The 20131-nt window shown below is 31.0% G+C and overlaps 3 protein-coding genes across 4 annotated transcripts; 1 reads left to right on the top strand and 2 right to left on the bottom strand.

Moving 5' to 3' along the window:
* Positions 1-365: 365 nt before the first annotated feature.
* LOC113518568 (cilia- and flagella-associated protein 161-like) lies at positions 366-4490 on the bottom strand. Its single transcript, XM_026903551.2, has 6 exons — positions 4376-4490; positions 4049-4211; positions 3695-3936; positions 3310-3468; positions 1884-1973; positions 366-458 (listed from the first exon to the last, which is right to left on the bottom strand). The coding sequence occupies exons 1-6, from the start codon at positions 4469-4471 to the stop codon at positions 366-368; spliced, it is 843 nt and encodes a 280-aa protein (XP_026759352.1). The 5' UTR covers positions 4472-4490.
* Positions 4491-4862: 372 nt separating this feature from the next.
* Positions 4863-13207, bottom strand: LOC113518477 (cilia- and flagella-associated protein 161). 2 transcript variants are annotated; one of them, XM_026903428.3, is made up of 8 exons: positions 13117-13207; positions 12416-12505; positions 11237-11309; positions 9904-10066; positions 9543-9627; positions 9055-9213; positions 6746-6835; positions 4863-5383 (listed from the first exon to the last, which is right to left on the bottom strand). In XM_026903428.3, exons 1-8 carry the CDS (start codon positions 13174-13176, stop codon positions 5279-5281), a joined length of 825 nt encoding a protein of 274 aa, XP_026759229.1. In that variant the 5' UTR covers positions 13177-13207; the 3' UTR covers positions 4863-5278. The 2 variants fall into 2 exon arrangements, with proteins under 2 accessions (XP_026759229.1, XP_031769107.1); XM_031913247.2 differs by lacking the exon at positions 9055-9213.
* Positions 13208-15266: 2059 nt separating this feature from the next.
* Positions 15267-17802, top strand: LOC113518234 (cartilage-associated protein-like). The gene has a single exon (XM_026903057.3). The coding sequence runs from the start codon at positions 15617-15619 to the stop codon at positions 16721-16723; it is 1107 nt and encodes a 368-aa protein (XP_026758858.1). The 5' UTR covers positions 15267-15616; the 3' UTR covers positions 16724-17802.
* Positions 17803-20131: the final 2329 nt, after the last annotated feature.

The following is a 20131-nucleotide window of genomic DNA, read 5'->3' as shown; positions in this document are numbered from 1 at the left end:
AACCTGCAAATGGAAAGAGGCAACCACATTTAGTGTAATAAAAGTACGAACAAATTTTTTCCCGTCAAAACAGTTCTATATTCGCGGTATTTTACAGCAATTCTTATAACGAAGGATATGACTTATTCATGTTCTCGAAGGTAGACGCAATAACTTCGAAACCCTTAGATCTCGAGGCGTATAATCAACGAGGCGGGACAATAACGAACGTTCCAGATCTCTTGATAACATTTTAACCTTCGTAAAATTAATTTGTAACTTTGTTCAGAAATTAAACACTGTTCATTGATGTAATTATATATATATATATTTATATTTTATCAGGAAATGTGTCTCGATTAAACTTTTGCAATATTTTGAAATAACTATTTAGCTATCGGAGTATAAATTTGCCAAATATTATTCGGCAGTTCTCGTCCGTAAACATCTAAACAAGTCTTCATAATGGGAGCACAAATCTGAAACATAATTTCTAAGTAGGCACCAGTGCTTAAATAACCATAAGAATAAAGGTTAGGTAGAAGTGACACTCCCGCGAATTCAATAATAATACAGTTTGTGATTTTATGGCGTCTTTGAAAAACATAGACGTAGCATATCGTACATGCTGACAGACTAATAATGCAGTCACAAAAACGAGACAAGAGCTTGTCATTCATACATAGGATAGCTATAATAATCCAAATGTTTTTTCAATGTTTTTAGTACCTTGAGTCCAATAAGATATTACGTTTAGCCTTCAGCAGCATTTACATTTATGTCACTGTTGCTACCTATTTAACCAAAAAATGTTAAATATAATCACATAACTATATTAAATAAAGTTCATGGATCATAATTTTAATTAGTAATAATTATGTCATAACTATACATATAATACATAATAACGATACATCGATGGTAGGAACTCCATTGAAACTTATTAATTTCTGGGTATTCACTTAGCACCCCCCCCAAATTGCCTTGCAAGAAATGTTGTATATATTGTATATTACACATATGTCTATGTCTTATATAAGTCATTAGTCATCATCGTCACTTGTCCTGGTAGAGAGATCGCCCTACACTACCTTCTATGCAAGGTCGCCACCTATGAGTATTAATTTTTAATGTTATAACGAATTGATTATATTTATTTATATATAACAAAGTAATTTGTTAAATTTGTGACAACCCATTGGAGTAAGAGGAAGTGGAGTACGTTTTGTCGGCACCGGTACGCTCATAAAAGAAAGCAGGTATATGAGTGTCGATTCTACCTAAGGATTTTATAAAAGGAAGATATTTTTTGGAATTTATATCAAACAAAATTTAAATTTATATTAGAGACGAGATTAATTAAAAAAAAAATTATCAAAATTACATGTTTGGTGAGTAATGCTCCGTACTCGTTAAGTAGGTTGGGTAGAATAGGTTACGGTTTAGCGATACTTCCAAATATGATTTTTTCTATAAAATCCTTACATTTACCATCTCATGTTTTTCCAATTAAGAAATAAAAATTCTAAAATTTACCAATGTGCAAGCTAACAGTTACGATATAAAACTTCTTGAAATTTACGAAAATCACTCAAATGTGATTTTTTGCGTGAATCAAATAATATAGTCAGTTTCGGCTGATCATTTTATGAAATACTACTACATAATGTGATCAATTCTAAGATCTAGCTACGGCCTATTTAGTAAAGACAAAATTTACCTACCAACCCGCGACCAACAGGGAAGTGAACTTTCAACAAAATCGGTTTAGAAATTAATTTCTTAAAATTATTTAATATCAACTTAAACTGATATCAAATAATTACTGCTAATTTTGTTCGCGATATGTATATTAATATACTAGTGAATACGTTTATGAATAATAACACAATTTAACGTATTACTTTTCCGTAAAATCCCATCGCCCAACAGCCAACGTTTATTCCTAAATTAACATTCGTCGCACAATGATTTATCACGACATCTGTGTTAACCTGAAAATAAAGACGCTCAGTTAATTAAATTCCCCCAAATATGAATTTAATGCGTGATATTTGAGAATTTCGTCGTTTTCTTGTCTTCAGTCTGCTTTGTATTATTTAATTACGAAGATAATTTGGTTTCATCTTGACTTCAAAGAAGCTCAACGTTTACAAACAAGTACTTAGAAATTTTCTTTTAGATTCACCGTAATCGAAGCTAAATATAATAGGTAAAAAAGTTAATAATAATTATCATGATATAATGCTGCTAGGTGTAAAATTCGCCATATATAGGTAATTTATGATAATGTGCATAATGTATAAACTAAACATAAATGCTATTATTACTAGCAGTGCCCGAGTTTGCTACGATAACTAACAATGTAACCCATTTGGGACGTTATTTATTAAACTGTCTATGGGATATATTTTAAAATAAATGTGAGGTGCATTTAGTTTAACTATGAAACTTTTATCACAATCAGCCCGGCTGTTTTTATGTACATTAAATATACAAATAGATAAACCGGCAAATACAAACAGAGATTTTTTTTAAAAAACCTATATTATTTGTTATATCGCATTTAATATGTACCCATAAATTTTATTTCTAAAAATATTTAACATAGGTACAGTTTTAGTTTTGTTATAATTTTTTATTATATTTTATTCTATTTTTATTATTTTACTTGTCATTATCCTTGGACGTTAAATATCTATATTTAGCAGTGGACGGTAAATGTAAGAAATAATCATGACTTAGATTATGATTATAGTAAAATGTTTTTAAACATTCAGATTATCATCAAAAAGTAGATACTTCGTAGAAGTTTTTGTGCAGCTACGCAGCGCTGCGAAACTATGAAGCCATATCATTTTACGATTACGGAGTCAATAAGGTAACTAGTATGTCATACTATTATATAAATAAGTATCTTTTAGACCTCCGTATAATTACTTGATGACTATTATCTTGAATTATATAAATTTAAATAACTTTTTGTTATTAAATATAAGCATTTTTACAAAAAAGTAAAACAGAAATGTATACTTTTTTAAATAAAAAAACCGAAATTTAACTCACTGACTAATCGTGAAGAAATAAACCCTTAAAGGCTAAGGTTCAATTATGAAAGTATTGTTAGAAATTCTCACGAGAATAGAAATGGGATTAGACCAAATAGCAGAACTGATTTTTTTTTTTTGTATTTTATAAATTCAAAATGGGGCTAATTTAAATATATAATGATTATATTTCCTTCGCTAATATTTTACATCAATGAGTATCAGGTACACTCACCTGTTTATATTTCAATTAGCATAACTGTAATAATATTAAAAATCTCACATTAATAGGATTCCCTTCCTGTTCGAAACGGGTAATATTAGGACTTTGAGTCGGCAACACACGCCAGCGTGTATTCGATACTGCGTGCTTGCTCAGGTATAAAGGGTACATTCCGCAAAGACCGGGGATCGGGTTTGGATCGTACCTTATGTACAGTGGCTGAAATACAATGCACCTTTTACCAATACCTACCTATTTTACAGGAAAAGGTCTTATTGACATGAATGGAATTTCGATCCCTTGTAAGAAATATTGCGTGTCTTACGATGATTGGATTTTCTACCACTTGGTCACATGAATTGTAATTTGTGTAACAGATCTTAATACATTACTTAATTAAATTAATTAAATAATAGGCTTAAAGAAAAACGCTAAATTATTCTACCTTCTTTTTGACACTAGAAGAAAGGGTTAGAAGAAATTCTTGATTATATTTAAGTAGTTCATTCTCACGCTTACAGTAATCCGAGCTAGTAATAATGAAAGTACTCCTTTCTGCCGGCTGCAAATCGGCCAATCCTACCAAAGAACAGCCGTCCTCTAATTCTTGAGAATAATTTATATCATTAGACGATATACGACCACCGAGTAGTAGACCTTTTTTATCTTTAACTGGCGGATCTGATGCTGTAAGCCAAAAATATTTCTATATAACGAAAAGAAAGTAGTTACACCTACGATTCTCTAATAAACGAATAATAATAGACGTTTAATGATATTAACGCCAATAATATATAACCTGGTACGTGTGGCGCCAATAATGATATCTTAGCGCCAAAGCTAATAGTACCAGAGCTTTGAGTAAGTACTGTTGGTTTATTTAAGTTCTCTGTCATTTTGCGAAATCGTGCCAGCATCAAATCTCCTTTTTTCATTTGCTCCAAAAAACTATTTAATTTGTACTGTAATTTTAAAATAATATAATGAAATTAATCTTGTATATGTTAATTAATAGTAAGCTATAAGGTATAGTAACTTGATAAAATTGTAAAAATACTAACTAGTCTATTACGTTACAAAAAGTGATAAACGCTGGCAAATCTTACACTAAAAGACTCTCTCTTACCTCCTCCAATTTAGTGGTTTCATACCAATTGCCGAGAAGTACACGATTGCAATAAACAATCCCTTTATCTTCGTCCATTTTAGATATTTTCTGCATTGTATTGAGAATTCAAAAAGATAAAGTTAGAAAAACTTGGCAAAATATATTTTTATGAAAAATTATATTAAATAATAAAGTCAGCGCCGTTCATGCCATACGAATATGTCGTCATAGTGATTATTTATTCTATGAATGACATGATATAGCCTGACTAAGGTATTCTTAATCTGTACAACAATAGAAGTAAATAGTTATTTGACAATTTACAATAGTTAGTACTAATCCTGGATCTATGGAACCTACCTACTGATCATTAAAATTATATCAGTTGTAGACAGAGAATACCAGATTCGATCCTTATTCGTTGATATAAATAGTAATTAGTATGAGCATATAGCTTTATCTACAGTCCCCCAATATCATTTTTAAATTTAAATAAAAGACACTATAGAGCAAAATTTAAAGAAGCCTTTTATGTAATCAAATAATAATATATGTGCTATACAATCACATAAATAGCCAGAAATTACAGATACCAAAAAATATAAAAATAAAATTAAAATTAAAAGAAGGTCGAACCCGCACTATAATGCCGGTCTCTGATCGTTCTTGTTCCTATCTTGATCTGGTAAAATATTATTACGTAAGAAAAAACCTGTGTATACTACAGTCCAGTCCCGTTCTATTCCATTCCATTCCAGTCACAATGAATTTCAAACTGTTTTTACTGGCTATACCGTGATCAGTCCGAGAATTAACTGAGACCGGTATTATAGTGTGGATCCGGCCTAAATAACATTTATTAATAATTTTAAACAATTATAATATCAAAATCGTCAAAAAGTAAAAATTGTTATAAAACACTTATTGCTTGGTCTTCGTTTCGACGTCACTCACCAAAGTGAAAATATTCTCAGCAGTGTACCTCTTATGAATATCTATATAGTTGCGGCAAGTGACCCCACATTCCTGTAATAATTCAATTAATATTAACAATAACAAATACCAGACTTGCCCTCTACCATGTTTTGTTAATTTTAATATGCTCATCGAAATGTCAGCTTATGAATGTCACTATCATCACAACGGTACCATTCGATCTTCTAAAAATGCCTCTGACTATACCATTATGAATTATAGTCGTGAATATATATTTATTTTTATGTACCTACCATCATATACAGTAGAATCTCGATTATCCAAATTAGTAATGAAGAATAATCATTACTAATTTAGAAATAGTATTGTATCAATTGGATTTTTTATATCGTATAATATAAATGACGTACGTAAAACCCTTTATATAGTAAAAAAATAATAAAATTTCATTATTGTTTAATTTCACTTTGAAATTGATTATTATATATATTTTCGATTATATGGAATATCCTTGGTTTTATTTGATTCGGATAATCGAGATTCTACTGTACCATTTATATATTGTCATTTTTTACATACCCATATAGAAATATCGATGAGTATATTTTTTGTATTTTAGTGTGAAGGTTTTCATACATACTCGTACAACAATTACATAAGTATTTTTCAACAGGAATTGGTAAACAGTTTATATTAGAGAGCATATATTATTAAGGTAAAGCTACAAGCTGTTAATAAAAAATAATAATAACATATTTTTTGTAACTTTATCGCTTTTAATTTTCATAATAAAAAGCCATACGCTATTGGTTTACTCTGGCTCTTTATTACCACGAGGCTTTTGCCAAAGTGATATTTACTCAGAATTGTATAGATTATCGTTTACTGATTCAGCGATGGATTATTATTGTATTTACAGAGTATAAGAATATTATGTTATTATATATAATGTTAGTAAAAATATGTAAGTCTTTAATAGGTAGGTTTATGCGTTGTTGATATTTTCTTGTGTATCTGTGAATTCCATTTAATATACAATAATAATGTATTTCACGCCTACAATTTGATGTGTGACTAATGAAAAATTTTATAGAAATATTAAATGCATTAAAATAAATTTTATTATCTCCATAGCTCTTTACTACTCCTTTTGCTTTGTTTAGATCAAAGTACAATATCATCAACACGCATATGACACCCCTACTGCTGCAGGCGTCCATAGGCTACAGTGACCGTTTTCCATCAAACGGACCATATGCTTATTTGCACCTTCGTATTATAAAAAACAAAAAGATTAAAATGAACTGCCCTGAAAAATGGCTATATAAGTATAGAATAGAAGACGTAACTTATATCTGCCAGGTTATTAAAAGTTCTCTATTCTCTGTCCTTTTGCTCATGTATAAAATTTTACTATCAATAAAATTATTAGATAATGTACATATATCTTACCGGACCAAAAAATGTTTGCATCCAATTCTGATTCATAACACACAAACATTTATCAGTAACGCAGTTTTTCACAATGACCTTGGCACCAGTCTAAAAAATAATGAGGTATCTTTTAAGTATCTATAAATAATAATAATAATTATCATATCAACTGTTAACTATCCACTGCTGAACATAGACCTCCCTCAAAAGGACAGTTTTGCCAGTAGTTGCCACGCTCAGCAAGCGAGTTGACAACCGCAGTTAGGCTTTGGGGATGTTTTAAAAAGAACTCTGCTTCCCATCTCACGACCTTTAAATTTGCTTAGTCGTCTCTTACGACATCCGCAAGAAAGCAAGGAGTGGCTCATTTTGTGCCGGGGCCACACGGCAAATATTTTTTTATACTATAAAAAGAAACTTTAGTAATGGATATATTTTTCAAAATAAATTACCGTATTGTTTAAAAAAATTCTACAATATAAAAATCATATTCTGATAATAAATAATACATGATGTACACTTGGAATATTTTATAAATTGTCTTTTTAAGAGACTTTCGAAGACAGGTTTTCAATTTCTTGTATATTTAGTATTATATTACACGACATCTTCACTAAATATTCTTCTTGCAGTCGAAAAAAACTTACTCCTTTGTTAGTTTCATAATAATTTTGTAATAATTGTCATCATAATTGATTTAACTGTTTTATAAAGGAAATTCTATATTGATAGCTAAGTATATGCAATATATACTGATTCACACTGCTTCACCCGCGTGAATTAATATATAAAGTATCATATGTGCTAAGTTATGATACGAGTATAAATAACCTGCCTGTTTATTAAATTACAGTGACAATTATACATTTATCCATCGTTACAAACTTTCATATTTATAATATTATTAATAAGCTCTACATTAATTGTTCCTTTCCTTTCCCGTGGGTGGCATAAGAGGCGACTAAGGAGGGCGAGGAATGGACAGCAGTGTCCCTTTTAAAACGTCTTTAAAAGGACAAAACTCCCCTTATGGGGAAGGTTTATGTCCATCAGTGGACAGTTATTGGCTGAAATAATAATAAAATAATAATAAAGCATAAGAGATCTAATGTAACCTCTAAACTCTTAACCATCAAAGCGACTACCCGTGAGATTTTTTTGTCCAATTCGAAATGGTAATTAAGCTGATGGTCCGTCTGATAGAAAACGGCAACCGTCGCTTATAGAAGTGATCAACACCATGGATATAGCAGAATACATTGTTTCGTTTAAATTGCCATTCCTGAAGAATAAGATGTTATGATAACTGTAAATTCACTGCCATAAGACGTAATCGGAAACACACCGTGAAGTTACCCAAGCAGACGACTTTTACAAAATCTTTCTTTGGACTTGCCATGAAAAAGTTTACCAAAATAAGGCACGGCACGTCAAAAAGTTTTCAATAGTATGATTATATTTATAATTTTCCACCGAATATAACACCCTGACCATGTCGAGAATGCACATCTTACTTCTCTATCATATGGTGATAATAAATAGTACTTTAACATGAACGACAACTTATAAAACCCTTAGACTACGGTTTACTTTCCATCTAATGGGCTGTTTATAACTTCTTAGCTATTTCCAACAGTATAAATAAAGATTTGGCACATAAAACACACACACGTGTATTCTTCAATCTACTAAACTCACTTGAAATAAACATAACATGAATAGCACCATGGGCTCATATAACACAATAATATACACATATTCCCTCATGGACAAGATATTTTATGCCTCTACTAATATCAGTTATTATTGGCTTTCCTACTCTTGTAATTATTTATATTATATCGGTCATATTCATTATTAATCATAGCCTGGGGCTGCGATTTAGTCCGGATATGGGACCTGGTTTGGGATGCGATCGGATATTATGATTATGGTGAACTCATCACACGGCAGTAACGTAAGCTATGATGTTATACTGCGTCACAGTATTAAAAATGTATAAAATAGGCGATTCACACACTACTGTACTAAATTTCATTGATAAATTAATTATTAATTCTGAGATATTCAAAATGAAAATTTTGTGCCGCAATAATAATTAAAAACGATAATAAAATTAATATAGAGTAAATAATTATTAAAATCAATTCAGAATTAGCGATGACAACATACCTATTCCGAACTCACATCTCATCGTAATATAAATAAAAAAAACACGGTGGAATTAAAAAAACAACATCTTTCTCCTTAAAGTAGTCACTTAAAAAGGAATTCTCACAGCTTGATAATAAAACAATGCACTAACAACGTTTCTCAAAATGTATAACCTTCACAGGACTTCCAAGACCCTCAAGTCGATCAGTTGGTAATAGAGGCATAGTGGTCCAACGACAGTTGCTGTCTTTTGTAGCACTCAACCGGATCGGCATATGATCTGGTGGACCGGGGGTGGCCTCAGGCATGAAACGGACGTAAAGTGGAGGTGCCTGCATAAGTGTATAATTTATAGAATACAATGGTTCCTATACACTGGCCGTAACCATTTAATACCCGGACCTGATTTGCAAAATTGATCATGTAAAGATTTTTTTTTTTATATCTACTCTAAATTAATGGTAGCAAGAAATATTTTATTTTTTATATAATACTAGGGTATCTACAAAAGAAAAAGTTTCAATGTAAGGAATCTTTAACAATATATCTGTTTGGCGGCAAACAAATATTGCTATGAATATTATTAAAGTATATAATTTATTTATAGAACCTCAACTGTAACATGAATAGTGTACAATAATATAACAAATGTTTTGCTTACATCCGGATCTCCATAATTTTCAGCTCTGAGCAAGAATTCGTCACCAAAGTTCATTTTTTCTCCATGAATAGATTCATTTTCAGTACTACAACATTAACACAATAATTAATCACAATTGAACATGAACAAAAATTTTTTTGTTATACAAATTTACAGGATACAGAGGAATAACACTCGAGTTCTCAGGAATGGCAACGCATAGGGGTATCATGGGCGAAACAGTATACTCTGTAATGCCCATGGTACTACACATGTCTATAGGCGACGGTTATCACTTTCCATCAGATGGGCCGTCGGCTTGTTTACTATTCTAAGTTGTATAATATTAATAATAATAAAAATATTTTAAATAGTATATAACCTGAGTATAACGAAAGTGTTTCGGCAACAAGGAGTTGTAATTGGTGAAAGTGTCATGAGGCATCCATCGTTGATATTCTGCATGTAGTCCACTTGCCTCTCGCTTACAAGACTCGATAGTGCCAACCCATATTGTGTCTTATCAGTTTCGCTTTTAAACTTAGCTGTAATGCATAGATGGTAATTGTAACTACATACTAGGGGGGAAAGAAAGAAAAACAAAAAACATTTTTAGTAGTAAAGTCATTAAATGACTCCATTCCAAACAATATGCTTTATTGAGTCGACTTCCACGTGGTCTCCCCGAAAACCATTATGGTTAATTTTTGAAGATGGTCGACTAACTTTTTTACATCCTCACCTATCATTCCTCACAGATGACCCGTTAACGTATACAGATAGTGCAGGCAGGTCTACCAACCAACTAAAAATATATATGTAGATACTAATTAAGAACTAACAATGGGACAGACAAAAGCAAATCAACCGAAGTAGTACTATTTCATAGGTGCAATAACAGAAATAAAATAGCATAGCTTTACTACAACTATCCGTACCGTGGAGGGGACTGTTTTTTTTTTTTAATGGGTGATAATGGAATGGTAACCCCGCCCGCGCTGACGGTATATACTGACGGGGCACCAGTGAGGGATGATAGGCGAGATGAAGCAGGTCAGTTAGGACATGGTTTTCGGGAGGAACCGCGATGACGTCGACCTAATAGGGTTTATTGCTAGCAATATTGTTGCTAATCCCAATTACTAACAATTTCTTTTCACCCGGAAGGAACTGTTTGAAATTTCGACCCCATTTCCTGCCATCAGTATATATTCCTGTCAGTTTGACCTCCATACGATCTCCCTAGAAGCCATCGTAGTTAATTCCTGGTAATCATCCTTACCTGTTATCCCGAATTGGTATCCTGCTAACGTAAACCAATAGAACAGGCAGAGATACTATTTAATTTTGATCCATGAAAAAACTACTCATACGAGTTCGAAAATTCCCCTCCACTGGAATTTTTAGTAAAAGGAGAAATTCATACGTTTTGAAGGAAAAGCATATTAACGCATACGAGTTACATTAAACCACCACCATTACACAAAAAAACTCCACACGGGAAATTCCTAAAGTATGATTGAACATATATATTACTTATTATTCAGATAATCTTATTGTCATTGTTAATAATTTATTAAATATTATAATAGTGCATGTGGTGTTCGCCTGTAAAAGACTTTTACATTAGGCAAAATTATTTTTTGTGTTATTAAGTTGCATGTAAAATGTAAAAGTTGTATGTGAACCTTATTAAATAAATAAATAAATATTACCTGGCATATCAGAAGCCACTAATTGTACATTAAAACCGAACAGCACAAATGTACCACTTATTGCAAGGGGCCTCTGCAACAATTATCAATAAATACTCGTGTAAACGTTGCTATTATATTTATTCTATATAATAGCAATTCTGTCTACCATGTTTAATTATATAATAATGTGAAGTTTTCTTAATAGCTATAGTTAGTTTTTTTATACAACTTAAAATGACAAACAAGCTGACGGCCTACCTGATGGAGAGTGGTATCCGTCGCCTATAAACATGAATAGTAGCATAGACATAACAGAGTATAACTGCGTCGCCCATGATACCCATTATACGTTGCCATTCCTAAAGACTAGTTCTACATATACGTAAATAAAAGTATTTTTGTTTATTGATAATGATTATTTTTACAAGTTTTTTACAAGCACTACTATATTCATGAACAATGTTGTGCATCGTTCTTACATTGTTCTTAATTTTCTTCTGTTCTCTTTATTTGTTTAACACTATCTTAAACACTCAATCTTGTGTAAGCCTATTTAATACACCAAATTTATTATTAAATAGCCAGTATCACATAGTATTAAATAACCAGCCATCTAAAAATATATAATTTCTAAAGATGCCAAAAATTTAGTACTTTAATATAATATATACATATATATCAAGATTTAAAGACAATCACCTCAATCGGTTTGTTTATCGTGTAACATATACATAATAAACTTTTAAAATCATGTATTCTCTACAACTTCCAGTATTCTTTATCTGGTTTCTCATTAAGAGTATCTTAACTAAAAATGGACGTGAAATAACTAATTTCACGTCCTTTTTTTACACACCTACAAACACTTGCAGCATAGTTTAAACCTAGACTGGATGAGATCAGAAGCCCTTGGAGTAACCATTAAATAATGCAATAATACCATCCATGTTACCTATCAACTAAAACAGTGATTTTTAACCTTTTAATGAGAAAGAACTTTTGACAAAATTTCTAGTTTGTCATTTACCACCAACTATTTGGACTCCAAACAGTAAATGTAAATTAATATAAAGGGAATATTAATATTAATATTTATTCCATAATTAAAACACACATAACGCATATACAGTCCGCAAACCACCGGTTAAGAAACTCTGTATTAAACTTATTTTTAATAATATTCTGAAATAATCTAACTTCTTTCAGTAAATTACTGAACAGTGTTCGCGATCTTTGCAGCACCAATTCGCGCCTGTCACGTTTTCGCAAGAAAAGTTTGAACTCCGCCTGTAAATTATAATAAAATTTCTGTAAAAAAAAAACACTATTCATAATTTACCGAATCTAAAATGTCAGTCTCTAGACTTATTATCATCATTATATTAGCCGTTAATTGTCCATTGCCAAACATGGGCATTCTTCTTGAAGAGTTTTACTAGAAGTTGCTACTAATAGAATCGAACATTTTGCTCCAATCATGAATAGCATTAGTGTGCCTGGAGCCTGAATTTTGTGGATCGTCTACATTCAATAATGTGTAATGGAAAAGTACCTATATAGATCCATTGCATCACTTTAACATTAAAGTGACTATGTTGATAAGTCGAATAACAAAAGATTGAATGATGTATGGTATGCAACATGGTTAACCCGAAAACTACCTAATTTAATCAACGCATCAAAAGTTAAAAGCTTTAGTCCCGAATTTATACTTTAATAGTTATCTAGCATATATTTTGGTCTTCTTCGCTTTAGTTTCCACTCACATTTGACTTATTAGGTGTGATTCATGAACAATATTAATACGTAAAAGAATATTACCTACATACCTAAATTAGACGCCTACATCACTTTGTTATTTAACTAAGCTTATTATTTATATAGAAATAATGTGGTACCTCATTTTTAAGTCTTTCTTCGCTCCAATTTCCAATTAAAACCGAATTATTATAACTCATGGTATATTATTAAAGAATCAAAATTATTTCATTTTGACATTTAACTAAATATAGGTAAATATCCTTATTCGGCGAGAAAGTAGGTATGTACCTATATAATGTTACTTTTTTTAATGGGTGAAAATAAAATAATAACCCCGACGGCGCTATCGGTATACACCGATGAGGCACCAGTGGAAAATGATAGATAAATGCAGGGCAGTTGGCCCACCATGATAAATTTGACAAGAATTAACCATGATGGTTTCCAGGGAGAAACGCGTGGAGGTCGACCTGAAAGGGTTCATTGCTAGCAATGGGGCTATTACACCTCAATACTAACAACCCCTTTACCCCTGTAATAATGTTACTGGAATCCCGCTTCGTATTTTGGCGTATATGAAAGTACTGCGCTAGGAATCATTATATCAGCCTTTAACTGTCCACTAATTCTTTAAAATTTTAAATTGAACTATTTATTAATTATTAATATAAATAATTAATAAATAGTTACTATATTATATTATAATAATACTAATTATTAATTTTAAATTGGTCTATTTAACAATTTCATGTAAGCGCGATTGTATAGTTTTTCCTAAGAGCACACACTACAGGATAATATACCTTTCTAACAGTAAAAGAATTGTCAAAATCAAACTAGTAGTACCGAAAATTACCCTGAACGTTGGAATTCATAAACTTTACTTTTTTATAATAAAAATGTAATAATAAATATAAGCATAAATCACCGTGTAATGGAAAAACAGTTCTTATTTTATACTGTGATATTATAATCTATCTTAGAATCCGTTACGTTATATTACGTCCATGATTTCAATAGAATCTAACAAAAATGTAAGCAAATTAATAATCGCTTCGACCATAAGCGTTTCATTCACTGGTCATCAATAATCGATTAATTAATTAAATTATGGGGATAAATTTAATGTTTTGATTTATTGTAAAATTATTTACATATAAAAAATTGCTAAATTACATATGTATATATAAGAACAATTTGGTCCCTTCAAAAAAATTTTATCACAAATGTAAATATTTACTTTTGAAAAAAAAATACCTTTCACCTTTAAAAATAATTAAATTGTACCTTTGTTTTTTTTAATACGTTTGGTCCGTAGTAGAACAGGCTTAGGTCGGAGACTATGCTGCCTAGTCTTCAATATGATAAATTGTCTGGAATTTTATTTTTCTAATGTTGTAATTTTGTATTGTTCATAAGTACCGCCATTTGTTTTAATCCCTACTCCCAAACCCGTAGATACAATCCTTAATCTATACCCTAAGAACAAGGAATTACAATATTTTTTTATATTACTAGACTATATATTCGACACAGTTTATGTAGTATCTTTTGTCCTCTTTTTACTAATTATATTTCTATAAGAAGAAAGGAGGCAACCATATGATTCAGTTTTTATTTTATCATTCCTTCTATGTAATTCCTTGTTTTTAGGTTGTACCTACTTTTGTACCTACTATGATCTCACTCTAACATATTATTATGTTTTTATATTAGGGAAAATTCATAGGTACCATTTCTCAAAAAATGTCTCTAAAAGTTTATTTTAATGTCACAACGAAATTTTTATTGTAAGTACCAATATGAATTCAATTTCTAATATACATTATAACAGAATCATACAAAAAACATGGTAGATATAGAAAAAAAGCCTTATTTTGTCCAATATTTAATTCACCGCGCGAATTCTGTTATCCCGTTCTAAGGTATTTAAAAAACTATTCTACCTAATTTACATTATTGTTTGTCATAGATAATGTTACCATATTTGGTACTTTTTGATAAATTTGGGTAAATTTATTTTCTCTATAAATATTATGACGTATACCGTCAAAATATATTAACGAAAACAGCAAAAAAAAGAAGATAGGATAAAATAAGGAAGCTGAAATTAGAAACATACGAAAGCGCGAACTATTTTTTGTTTTTCGTTTATTTTGCGGTTCGTAGCAAAACGAAATAGATTTCAGGAAAAAATATTTACCATTTGGTAATAATCATAAATCACACCTGGCAACCAGGCAAAAAGGAATTGTATCCAGAGCTACACATGTAAAAAAAAAAAAAAAAGAAAAAAATGTCGTAATTTTGTCTATATTTCTTTTTTTTTTCACAATTCATTCTTAATTCTTATATCTATTCATATTTATATATTTGATTTAATTTTATTTTATTTTACATTAAAAATTGGTTATATACTTTTTGATTGAGAATAACTTATAAAAGTGTTTACTTGCTCTCTAAGTTAACTCCAAAGATTAGTCTCTAAAAAATGTATCTATCTTATGATTTCTCAGAATGATTTTTAATAGGTAATATAATAAAATTACAATTCTTAAAACAATATATTAGCCACAGATTGGCTGCGGATTTATCAACATTAACAATAGTACTGTTATTAACTTCTGTGTTCTAGCCATGTCTATATATATTGTTTTACTTAGCATTTTTATGATAATATCCATTGAAAGTCATACACTGTATTCAGTTGAAGAAACCTATAAAAAAGGAATACAAGCTTACAAAAAGGAACATTGGACAGAATGTTCACAATGGCTTGAAGAATCCTTGCATTTGTATAAACTTTACAAATCGATAACTATCAACTGTAGACTATCATGCAAAACTAAATATTACAATTATAAACCTTTTTCAAATGGTCCAAATGAAGATTTAAAAACATATGAGGTACTTTTCAATAGACGAAATTGTTTACATTTGTGTCAAGAAAAAAGATTTAGAAATAATCATTTAAACAATGATATTTCTGATACCACGTTATACCACATGCAGAATAGAATACCATATGAGTACTTACACTTATGTTATTATCAAACTCACAATTTACAAAGAGCTGCATCAGCGGCTGTTACCTTTTTAACTTTACATCCTAATGATATTGAAATGAGACAAAATTTGGAGAAGTATCTAAATAAACCAGATGTTAAAGAAGAAGAAGTAGTTGATTTAGAAAAAGAAACTTTTCTTGTGTTATTTGACAAAGCTTTAGAATTTTATAGGAAAAACATCTGGAATAAGACTGTTAACAATTTGGAAGAGGCCATAATAAACTATATGATTTGGGAAGAAAACTGTAGACTGGAATGTGAACACCAACCAACACATGAGTGGTCCTCAGAATTTATTGAAATTATATCTAATTATGTAGCATCTTACTTACAGTGCCAGCAAAATTGCCAAGATAAACTAAAGTCAATAGAATATGATTCAGGTGTTCATTTCTTGGCAGAGATACTCAACTATTTACAAATAAGTTATTATCATTTAAATGATTTTGAAAAAGCTGCTAAATCGACTGCTACATATTTAGCCTTAATTCCTGATGACGATGATATGCTGCACAATAAGGAAATATATACCTCATTAGTAAATACAGATGCTTTTATTGAAAATAGTGATGTAATTAATTACTTAAAACGTGATAATCATGAAAAAGAACTTCTTAAATTGTTCTATCAAGGAAATAATCACAATGATGACATTTCACAAACTAGACTCCAATAATTTACTTGGTGCATTGATAATTGTACATAACAAAGCTACAGTATAAATTGTAGCAATTTTATTCTAGTTTAACGTGTTAACTCCTAGATCACATTAATCATCCAATCTTCCTGTGCCATCATACAAATTTTTACTTAATCTATTGGATATGTTCACATTATGAATTACTTATATGTTGTATATATTACATGAACACTTTTGACCCTCAAATCAAAAGTATTGAAAATGGGCATTGGTAGTTGATTAATTGCATTTTCATTTGAAAATATTATATAAAAATAGAATATTAAAATTAAGACCCATCAGAGATTCGCAGTTAGTATCTTTAATATAATAATAGTGCCGAGCCCCATTGGTGATGAGACTCAATTTGTATCATTGATAATTTCTAATATCATGCCTAACTTAAATTGCAAATACCTATTGTATTTATTTATACTTCATAACAAATACAATTCTACTCGACTGCTACTGTATTTTAAAACAAAATAGTATTTCAGGATTGTACTAGTAGTACAATATTGTATTTGGTAATATTGTTCTCAACAAACAAATAGGTAACCTAGTCTATTGTAACTAAGTGCCATATTATTTTATAAGAATTAATTTAACCTTATTATACATTTTATATTATTTGTATCTTTTTACCTACTTAAAATTACCTGAAAAATACTGCAATCATTACCTATTAAATATCATAAAATTACATACCCAATATTTTATAATAATATTTTTACTGAAAACTGTTGGTTAGGCATTAGAAAGTAACAAATTATTGCATGTTAGCTAAGCAATAATTGCAGTGTTACTATTTATTCTAAAGCTATGCTATGATTGTCAGGTACATGTAACTAAACATACTATAATGTACTAGTAACCCATTTACAAATTCCCAGTAAACACTTAAGTAATTGTAGTCTTTTTAAGTTTAAGTGCCATATTTTATACCTGTTACTAGAATTAAGTATTATAACTATTGTTTACATATTAATGTATTAATATATTTTAATTTTATATAATGAACTATTTTAATTCTGGGTGAATACTATTGATTTATGAATAAATCAATTATAAATACAGATGTATTCTCATTATTCACTCTATTGTTCCCTCTTGAACTTCGCTGCACCTAAACGGTACTTTTTAAATGATGGAATTACTATTCCGCTTGTGCTATCGGTACGAATACGCTTTCGTTTACTAGCACTGATAATGAACACAGTATACTTAATCCATTGTGACGAATTCATCAAGAATACTCCAAACCGATTTTCAGGGAAGACTGCGTAGAAGTCGTCCTGTCAAGGTATAATTGAGAGCAATGGTGTTGCTAATTCTCTATGTTATCGCTCTAATCATTCTATAGGATAACCTGTTAATGAGTAGGCATTATCTATAGCTAAAGATAAAGTTAGATCAATTCAATCATCTACTAGAGTCTAGTCAGTACTAAAATAAAAATGTAAATAACATGTTACATGTATATATTTTGGAAAAGCCCATTTAACAGACTACACTTCAAAATAAAATTAAATTGTTTGCATAATTTAAGTTTTATTTAAGTAAAGACAAAAAATGGTAAAATTAAAGATGAATGTTTTTAAAAGAAAAAAAAAACTAAGTATTCAAGTTTTTTAAAATGATACAAAAATTAGAAGTCAGTAAAACCACCCATGACATTAATAACAGTTCTGCAGCAGTTTTTCATGTTTTGAATCAAGTGATCAAAGTCTTGCTGTGGAATATTGTCCCAGGTCCTGCTTAGATGCAAAAAATGTTGCCCTTCAATTGCAATGTTTGCAGGAAAATCCTTCAGAGCCCTTCTTTGGAGCATGTCCCACGCGTGCTCTATGGGGTTTAGGTCTGGTCATTGCGCGGGCTAGCTTAAGACTGACACATCGTGCTCCTGCAGCCAGTTGGTCACGACTCGCGCTGTGTGCGGGCGGGTGTTGTCTTGCATGAGTGTGAATTCTTGGCCCATTTGTAGTCGATGGAGATGGACATTTGGTATTATCACCTGGTTACGGTATTTTTCAGCGGTCATGGTGTTTCTGATCCAAACGACTTATGTTGGAATAAAGGGATTGTTAGTAATGGGGTAAAAAAGCCCCATTGCTAGCAATATGCCCTATTAAGTCAACTTCCACATGGTTCCCCCTGGAAACCATCGCGAACAATTCTTGTTGAATTCGTCACGATGGGCTTAACTGACCTGCTCCATCCTCACCTATCATCCTTCACTGGTATCCCGCTGGTGTATACCGATAGCATAGGGGTTATCATTCCATTAGGTATCACACATTAAAAAAAAGGTGTCTGTTCTGCCACCGACATGAATTCCCGCCCAAACCATAATTGTCCCGCCACGGTAAGAATGGACTTTCTGAGGGTATAGCAAACGGCTCTCATGATCAGGAACTCTCCATACACATACTCTTCGTGAATGAGGATGGAAACCAAATTGGGACTAATTGGTAAATGTTAGAAATAGGTTTATTTTCATACAGCTATAAACTACTGGCCGGTTGTAATTTAAAACGATATGTTTTTAAATTTAGTTGACACACTGTTAGAAACAATCGTTGCTTTTCTGTATTTGCTCTTCTATTAAATTTTAACGTACTTTTATATTGTGTTTATCCTATTCCCTTCCACTATGGAAATATTAGTTGATATCTCATGCTAAATAACAACAGGTTATGGGCCGGGAGTAAAAGGTAAAATATGATTGAAAGTAATGGTGGTGGTTCGATTGCAAACTCAATCATGAATAACAGACGGTCATCATCAAACGATAATGAGAGTGGTAGTCCGCCGTCTATCGAAAAACTCGATGGGAATAGCAATTACAACAGTTGGTAATTTGCTATGGAGCTATACCTTCTCTATGACGATTTATGGAAATACACGCAGGTATCACCAGAGAATGATGATATAATAGGGGTGAGAAGAGATCAGAAAGCTCGCGCTAAGATCATTCTAATGGTGAAATCACGTTGTTTAGTACATGTTAGAGAATGCAAAACAGCTAAACAAGCATGGGAAGCACTGAAAATTGCTTTTGAGGATAAAGGAATAAATAACCAATGTCGCCTTTTATCAAAATTAGTAAGTTTGAAGTTAGAACGATTTACGTCAGTGAGAGACTACGTAACGACTATTATGACGATATCGCAGCAGTTAAAGGATATTGGGAAGGAGATTGATGATGAGCTCCTAGCTGCTCTTATGCTTCAGGGATTTACTGAAAATTTTCAGCCAATGAGATTAGCGCTCGAAAATATTAATACAGTATTAACAACAGATTTTATTAAGATGAAGCTTTTCCAAATGGAGGACACATCAGGGAGCTCAAGTAATGCCCCGGATAGCTCTGCACTATTGATTAACAGAAAGACTAAAGAGAAG

Source organism: Galleria mellonella, unplaced genomic scaffold (genome assembly GCF_026898425.1).
Source record: "Galleria mellonella isolate WM207_F2 unplaced genomic scaffold, CSIRO_AGI_GalMel_v1 utg132, whole genome shotgun sequence".
NCBI lineage: Eukaryota > Metazoa > Arthropoda > Insecta > Lepidoptera > Pyralidae > Galleria > Galleria mellonella.
This window is presented reverse-complemented; position numbering and strand designations above follow the sequence as displayed.

Coding starts and splice junctions, on each gene's coding strand:
- LOC113518568 (XM_026903551.2), bottom strand. CDS start 4,471: ATGCAGAAAATATCTAAAATGGACGAAGATAAAGGGATTGTTTATTGC. Junction 3,469..3,694: donor CTTCTAGTGTCAAAAAGAAG/GTAGAATAATTT, acceptor ATTGTATTTCAG/CCACTGTACATAAGGTACGA. Junction 1,974..3,309: donor AGGAAGGGAATCCTATTAAT/GTGAGATTTTTA, acceptor CTTTATTTTCAG/GTTAACACAGATGTCGTGAT.
- LOC113518234 (XM_026903057.3), top strand. CDS start 15,617: ATGTCTATATATATTGTTTTACTTAGCATTTTTATGATAATATCCATT.
- LOC113518477 (XM_026903428.3), bottom strand. CDS start 13,176: ATGAGTTATAATAATTCGGTTTTAATTGGAAATTGGAGCGAAGAAAGA. Junction 9,214..9,542: donor AAAATTATGGAGATCCGGAT/GTAAGCAAAACA, acceptor ACACTTATGCAG/GCACCTCCACTTTACGTCCG. Junction 6,836..9,054: donor GTCTTGGAAGTCCTGTGAAG/GTTATACATTTT, acceptor ATTATTTTTTAG/ACTGGTGCCAAGGTCATTGT.